Raw genomic sequence first — 8,236 nt, 5'->3', positions numbered from 1 at the left:
TTGGTCACATGACCTGTTTGCAGCTCAGTCCCATTTAAGTGCATGGGACTAAGCTGCAATATCATGCACAGCCACTATTGGAGGTATGGCGCTGTGCTTGGTGAGCAGTAAAGAGGCCGCCGTGTGCAAATCTGTTATTGATGGACCAGACCAGATCTCTGGCCTTGAATATCAAGTTCCAAACAAATAAAATCAGAGAAATTCATATATATATTTTTTTATTAGTGCCAAATCCATGTTGCCTTTTAATTTTTCGGGTGTCAGATTTTCAGTTGTAAACACAGGAAATGTTCCTTGCATGGAAGTGAAGACAACATATAAGAAGACACTGATATATTATATATACTCTCATATAGACTCTCTATGTGGTGGCGAGAACATAACGGGTGATGTGACATCATCTATCCGCCCTGTAAACTACCGTCCAGACATTTCCGGATCACCTTTTTATGATCTTCAGACTTGGTCAATGGGTAGAGGTCACTGTACCCAAGAATGGAGTGAAGGCAGCCATGTTGTTGAAGTACAGTAGTCCAGTTAAAGGGGTTTTCCTCTACAAACTGTTCATAGAAAAATCTGACTTAATAAGGCATACAAGGGCGGGTTTTGGTATTGGTGCACCTCCTTAGACTTTGTTGCCCTCAAGCCGGTGGTAATATGGTCATGAGGTTGAGAGTGCGGTCAGCAGAGACAGCCTGGTTGTTAGGGAGATGTCACCTGACACCCTGTGATATGGCTAGTTGTTAGGCAGTGTATTCATAGCAACCACTCAAAATGGAGAATGGGCTTTATTAATCAGATTTTTCCAAAAATAGCTGCGTGGCCCCTTTAACTATGTCCTGCCTTTAGTCCATGGAACAGCTGGGACCGATTGTTCTCTCAGGCTGGGAAGATGCTTGTAATGGACACAGAAATGTGAATTTAAGACACAAGATGATGATGCGTTAATCCCAGAGATAGATAATGTAACCAAGTGCCATGTATGACATAGTATTACACCGCAACAGCCTCTACAGATTGGGGTTTGGCGTCGTCACAAGTACGGATGATTTACAACACATGGGCATTGACCTACTAAAAAGTGCAACGTAAAAACACAGTAAAAAGACGAAAGGACACGAGAACAGAAGAGAGCGGCTTAAAACTGCAACTCCTTCTGGATAGACCATAGAGTGTCAGCGCTCTTCCTAAGACGCTCCTCTTCTTCAGGCTTCAGGGTCATGTTCACCACATCTGTGATACCCTGGTTACCCAGAACGGATGGGATGCTAAGGAAGACGTCCTCCTTCACACCATACATTCCCTGAAAAAGAGGTATATACACTGAATAGTCTGTACATAGAGCAGTACTATAGTAGTTATATTCTTGTACATAGGGGGCAGTATTATAGTAGTTATATTCTTGTACATAGGAGCAGTATTATAGTAGTTATATTCTTGTACATAGGAGCAGTATTATAGTAGTTATATTCTTGTACATAGGAGGTAGTATTATAGTAGTTATATTCTTGTACATAGGAGCAGTATTATAGTAGTTATATTCTTGTACATAGGAGGTAGTATTATAGTAGTTATATTCTTGTACATAGGAGCAGTATTATAGTAGTTATATTCTTGTACATAGGAGCAGTATTATAGTAGTTATATTCTTGTACATAGGAGGTAGTATTATAGTAGTTATATTCTTGTACATAGGAGCAGTATTATAGTAGTTATATTCTTGTACATAGGAGGTAGTATTATAGTAGTTATATTCTTGTACATAGGAGCAGTATTATAGTAGTTATATTCTTGTACATAGGAGCAGTATTATAGTAGTTATATTCTTGTACATAGGAGCAGTATTATAGTAGTTATATTCTTGTACATAGGAGCAGTATTATAGTAGTTATATTCTTGTACATAGGAGCAGTATTATAGTAGTTATATTCTTGTACATAGGAGGTAGTATTATAGTAGTTATATTCTTGTACATAGGAGCAGTATTATAGTAGTTATATTCTTGTACATAGGAGGTAGTATTATAGTAGTTATATTCTTGTACATAGGAGGTAGTATTATAGTAGTTATATTCTTGTACATAGGAGCAGTATTATAGTAGTTATATTCTTGTACATAGGAGGTAGTATTATAGTAGTTATATTCTTGTACATAGGAGCAGTATTATAGTAGTTATATTCTTGTACATAGGAGCAGTATTATAGTAGTTATATTCTTGTACATAGGAGCAGTATTATAGTAGTTATATTCTTGTACATAGGAGCAGTATTATAGTAGTTATATTCTTGTACATAGGGGCAGTATTATAGTAGTTATATTCTTGTACATAGGAGCAGTATTATAGTAGTTATATTCTTGTACATAGGGGCAGTATTATAGTAGTTATATTCTTGTACATAGGGGCAGTATTATAGTAGTTATATTCTTGTACATAGGGGCAGTATTATAGTAGTTATATTCTTGTACATAGGAGCAGTATTATAGTAGTTATATTCTTGTACATAGGGGGCAGTATTATAGTAGTTACATTCTTGTACATAGGAGCAGTATTATAGTAGTTATATTCTTGTCCATAGGGGGAAGTATTATAGTAGTTATATTCTTGTACATAGGAGGTAGTATTATAGTAGTTATATTCTTGTACATAGGGGGCAGTATTATAGTAGTTACATTCTTGTACATAGGAGCAGTATTATAGTAGTTATATTCTTGTCCATAGGGGGCAGTATTATAGTAGTTGTATTCTTGTACATAGGGGGCAGTATTTCAGCAGTTAGAGCTTGTGAAGGTAAGGAACTCTTTCTGACACCATTTCAGTGCTAGCTTTAGTGGGATCTCTTACCTTCACCATTGTGGAAATGGGATGAACACGTCTGAGGTTCTTGAGAGTAGTTTCGGCAAGATCTGCTACTGAGAGGCCGATGGCCCAGGATGTATATCCCTTCAGCTTGATCACTTCATAAGCACTACAAGGAAAAGCAGTAACATTCTGTAAATCACCTTCTCCACTATGTACAAGAGGGCTATGACTGATAAACGGCACTATAAAGCATATGCACTGGTGTCATATAAATACACCATAAATTTATAGTTCATGTTCCCTTAGTATATATTTACCATGATGTAAGTATACATATATACAACCTGTTGCTATCCAGCTGTGGTCAAAATACAACACCTAACAGGCGAGAACAGCCAGAGGTTGTAGACCACTGATATAATATACACACATATATACATCTGCAGCTCAACGGGCCGTGTCCATACAGAACATTACCTGTCAACCACCTGCTTGTGAACCTCCTTCCAGTGCTCCTTATCGTTCTCTGCTCCCATTTCAGGATTCAGGGTCTTCAGACTAACACCGGCGACATTGACTCCACTCCAGACGGGCACTGAAAGGTTAAGGATATTAGGGATCAGGGTCACGTCCTATAGCGCTTCCAGATTTCCATTCACATATGTAGTCCGCTATATAATACACCTAATGTTTTAATATGAGATATCATAACACCTGCGTGCCCAACAATAACCCAGAATATCTGATAATCTGGCACTTGGCGGGTCCTATTAGGTTTCCTGTATGTAGCAGAGCTGTACACTCGCACACTCCGCTACTTCACCCGCTGCTGCCATCTGACATTCAGCCTGGCAGTAATATTTCCCCCTGACCTTTCTGGGCCTTTCAGGGTGAAGGCCGCAGCGTCTGACCTACTTGTGTTACTGACATGACCTTTCCAAGGAGATAAATATAGACTGTGCGTGTCTAAGGTTACGTGAGGTTTCGTCTTAAGATACTGTCTCCTTCCAAGGGGCACACTCACCACTGGAGTCTCCATGTTCACCGATGACCCAGCCGTGACAGCTCAGGGAGTGAATGCCCAACTTCTCCCCCATGAGGTAGCGGAAACGAGCAGAGTCCAGGTTGCAGCCGCTGCCGATGACGCGGTGCTTGGGGAAGCCGCTGATCTTCCAGGCTACGTAGGTCAAGATATCAACTGGAAAAGGGGAAAGAAAGAAGCATTAAAGAGACCCTGCAACTTTGTATTTAAATGCAATCTTGTGCCCCCCACCATTACTTTTTAAGGGGTAAGATTTGATCTCCAAATTATGTGAGATTATTAGGAGACTGGTCATCATCTGGGTATACAGACTAATTCCTCTGGAGCAGTAGCAGGGTATACAGCAGCCACTTATCTCCCATTCAATATACACACACAACATGGACCACAGCACAAGACTCACCAGGATTGGAGACAATCAGCAGGATGCAGTTAGGACTGTGCTTTACAATATTGGGAATGATAAATTTGAAGATGTTGACGTTGCGCTGCACCAGGTTCAGACGGCTTTCTCCTTCTTGCTGACGGGCTCCAGCTGTGACCACCACCAGCTTAGAGTTGGCTGTGACGCTGTAATCTGCAATATCAATAATGGTCATGTTACAGCCGCTCATTCTGTCACCTATCCTATCCCTTTAAGAGCAGCTGGAGACATGCAGTGGTTCTGGATTGTAGGAGGACCATGGTGGTGGACTTTGCCATTAGATTTAAGGCTCAGCTGAGGTGGCCATTGATGTGACCTATACAGGACCACTAGGGTGGTCACCAGTACAGGAATCTTCTGATGGATCGCTTATGAAGGACAGGACACTTAGAGTCTCCTAGGTCCATCACTGACTTACCTTTCCCAGACACAATCTTAGGAGTACGCAGGAAGAGGCTGCCATGTTGTAAATCCATCATTTCACCCTTCAGCTTGTCCTCAATAACATCAACCAGGGCAAGCTCATCGGCCAGATCCTGCAGAGGAAATAAGGAAGGGTATGAAGAAAATCCGGGATCCTAAAGAAACTTCGGACAACTAACCAGATCCGCCTCACCTTTTGCAGGACGCTGATAGCACAGGCCATGCCGACTGCACCAACCCCGACAATGGTGACCTTGCTTTGGGAGACGGCCTGCTCGGGCACCACATTGTGGATCAGCTTTTCCTTGGTACTTGCCATCTTGTTCTGCTGAAATGAGCACAATGCAGACTTAGGACGGGGATAAAGGGCAGCGCGCGTTGTACATTAACCCACAGCCTCGTATTTATAAACAGTAGCCGTACTGGACTCCATACACATCTAGAGGATGAGGAAACGCAACTACGTACTTGATCAGATGATTGCTATGTCAACAAATAAGGACGTCTAGACAACACTGTGCTAAGTATTCACAATTCCACCTTAAAACAGCTGAATAGGATTTTTTCTCGGTTTCTGGGAAAGCTGGGTGACAACTTAGTCGTCATTATTGTTTCCAATAGCCAGGCATAATTGGTAGTCAGGGTTCTAGAAAAGTTGGGTGACTGTCCAAATCCTTGTAATCTAATATGACCGATACAGACCATTCCATAGAGGCCTGACCGCAGTGCAAAACCGCAATGTGTGCCAAATTACGCGCTCAGCTCTGCTACATAGTCACAGGCCTCGGTGTCCCCGCAACGCACAATTTTATAACAGTTTCTTGTGGCTTTTCCTCTCCGAATATTTGGACGTGACCCAAGTGACGGAAGGAAATAAAGGTCGCTATAGTTGCGCAGGCCCTGGACAAGTTTCTACAAGCCACTAAACAACATGACAACACAACGCGCGCCTACTAATCCCAGACGCCGGCCTTTAAGTAACGGACGCCATTTTTGGGCTTTGTTAACTCTCTGAGGGGTTTAAAGGCAGAGCATCGAACCATAGATATGTCATATCGCTCAGGAGCCACCTCAGCCATAACATTGAAACCATCTGCCATGTTGTATACTTAGGCCCATACATGGCCTGTGTGTACCGACACCATAGCTCGCAGAAACATTTTCAGCAATTTGCTTTACAATAGATTTTCTGTGGCATCGGACCTGATGGGTTAACTTTAACTCACCAAATATGTCAGAAAGACTTGGGTGCCTTTGTGTTTAATGGTACTAGTCGCTATATACTGGGAAGACGCCTCAAGCCATTTTGGCAATGCTCTGACCCATTCACCACAATTTAGCCCTTGTCTAAGTCGGCCAAATCCTTTCCCTTCGGCCATACTTCCACATCAAATTTAAGAACCAAGTACGGTATTCACTTGCTGCCTAATATATCGCACTCCGACAGGCGCCATTGCCTAATGGTATTCACGTCACTGGTTTTAATGTTATGATTATAATATATATATATATATATATATATATATATATATATATATATATATATATATACACACATACATACATACACACACATATACATTATATATTATATACACACACACACGCATAGATAGATAGATAGATAGATAGATAGAGATAGATAGATAGACAGATCCATTATAGTCTACGGTTCTCTATAATGAAGTGAAATGATATAATATATCATATAAAACATATATGATGATATCAAATAGGAACATTTTAATATATTTGCTATATTTCTGGGCGAATAGTTTTATAAAATGGACTCCTATTGGTGGAGCTGTGACATATGACGTCACGTACGCAGCACCAGCGGATGTGGATGTTTGTCTTCAAGGACACAGGGATGCGGAGATATACAGCCCCCTCCCCCACGTTGCACCGTCAGGTCGCAGCAAATGAATCCTTCAACCTACACGATTAATGGATACTATAGAAAGGAGCAGAAATTGGAAAATGATGACATTTTGTGGATATTTTTGGTAATCGCCGAAACATCCGCCAATGATGACCTTAGGTCAAGTGATGTGACCTCTACGACCACCACACTGTATGATGGGACTGCAGGGATATTATGACAAGGCGCCGGTGGCTTCCAGCATACCAGTCGCTGTGCTGGGTGATAATCTGATCAGAAGGGCTTAGGCCGGGGGTCACTAACAGGTGGAATATGGTGCAGCTGTCACTTGTGATGCACAGAAGACGGGGATAGGTCAGGTTCTTGCAGGCATGCTGACACTTCTAGTTCCACAAAGCAAAAACAAAAGAGCAGAGGGGACTTGGAAGATTTCTTAATATTCTAAGGAATAATGGTTTCAAGCAAACATCTGCCACACCCCTCACGTCTCCACTCCACCATCCCCAAGGACTGACTCACTGCAAGGAAGCAAGGGCCAAGGGAGGGGGGCGCTGTGCCAAACTGACAAAACCAACCCTTCAGCCATCACTTATTACTCTATATCACTCACTTCAACAAATGTAATCTAGGCTATAAATACTGCGAACTGGCCCGGAAAACAGGGAGATGGGGCATACAACTAGATACATATGGAAATAGAACCCTATAGCAATTATTCTGCACCCTGCCATAAGCAACAAATATAAGGAATGAGTAAAACTGTATGTATAGATGTATACCACCCAGTGCACATTACAGAAATATATCCTTCAGTGTAATGTATACAACACCCAGTGATGCAGGTATTTACCATATCATTGCAGTGTATACTTTTATATCTATTAGTGCAATGTATATAGTGTCAGTGCAATATACAGCAATAAATGAAATATATATATGGTGCAATGTATACAATACCAATGCAGTATACAGATGTATACTCATCAATGCAAATGTGCAGAAGTATATAGCATATAATTACTACTGCAATGTAGAGATTTATACCCATCAGTGCAATGTATATAGTATTAATGCAGTAAACAATGGTCTACCACCCTGTGTAATGTATACATTTATACCTACTGGTGCAGAGTATATAGTATGAGTGCAATATAAATATATACCACCTTCTGCAATGTATATACCTATAGTGTCAGTGCAATGTATATACCTATAGTGTCAATGCAATGTATATTCTTTTTTATATGAATTGTAACATTTGTTGCAATAAAAGTAAACCTATACATAGACCTTCCTCATACATGGATACAGTCAGTGACAATATGGGGCCATCCTTCCAGTATATCTGCAGATACTAGCGCTAGGGGGTCTATCCTCACCTGAAGCCCGCTACTTCTTAGCTCCTCGGCTGCTGCACTGTGCACAGGAGCCCCGGCGGAGGGATACACCTATATATAGAGGGCTGGCCCGGCCGTCAGCGGTGATGCGTTCCCTCATTTGCATATGTGTGAGCGGACGTGCCCGGGCTCAGGTTCTGCGGCAGGCGGAGGGATCTGGCGAGGTTAGGCAGTGAGGAGGCAGGATAAGGATCCGGAGCTGGAGGGGCTTAGGATGCTGAGGGTGGTGGGGGTAGGAAGAAGAGGGCAGGGGCAGAACAGGGAGGGC

The 8,236-nt window shown here is 41.8% G+C and overlaps 1 protein-coding gene across 2 annotated transcripts; it reads right to left on the bottom strand.

The window, feature by feature from the left end:
- Positions 1 to 201: 201 nt before the first annotated feature.
- On the bottom strand, positions 202 to 8,035 carry LOC142213017 (L-lactate dehydrogenase A chain). Of its 2 annotated transcripts, none has more exons than XM_075281162.1 (8): positions 7,951 to 8,035; positions 4,883 to 5,014; positions 4,685 to 4,802; positions 4,246 to 4,419; positions 3,825 to 3,998; positions 3,278 to 3,395; positions 2,843 to 2,966; positions 202 to 1,303 (listed from the first exon to the last, which is right to left on the bottom strand). In XM_075281162.1, exons 2-8 carry the CDS (start codon positions 5,006 to 5,008, stop codon positions 1,139 to 1,141), a joined length of 999 nt encoding a protein of 332 aa, XP_075137263.1. In that variant the 5' UTR covers positions 5,009 to 5,014; positions 7,951 to 8,035; the 3' UTR covers positions 202 to 1,138. The 2 variants fall into 2 exon arrangements, with proteins under 2 accessions (XP_075137263.1, XP_075137262.1); XM_075281161.1 differs by having other exon boundaries at positions 4,883 to 5,017; positions 7,951 to 8,026.
- Between the last annotated feature and the right edge of the window lie 201 nt (positions 8,036 to 8,236).

This window comes from Leptodactylus fuscus, chromosome 7, assembly GCF_031893055.1.
Source record: "Leptodactylus fuscus isolate aLepFus1 chromosome 7, aLepFus1.hap2, whole genome shotgun sequence".
Classification (NCBI taxonomy): domain Eukaryota; kingdom Metazoa; phylum Chordata; class Amphibia; order Anura; family Leptodactylidae; genus Leptodactylus; species Leptodactylus fuscus.
This window is presented reverse-complemented; position numbering and strand designations above follow the sequence as displayed.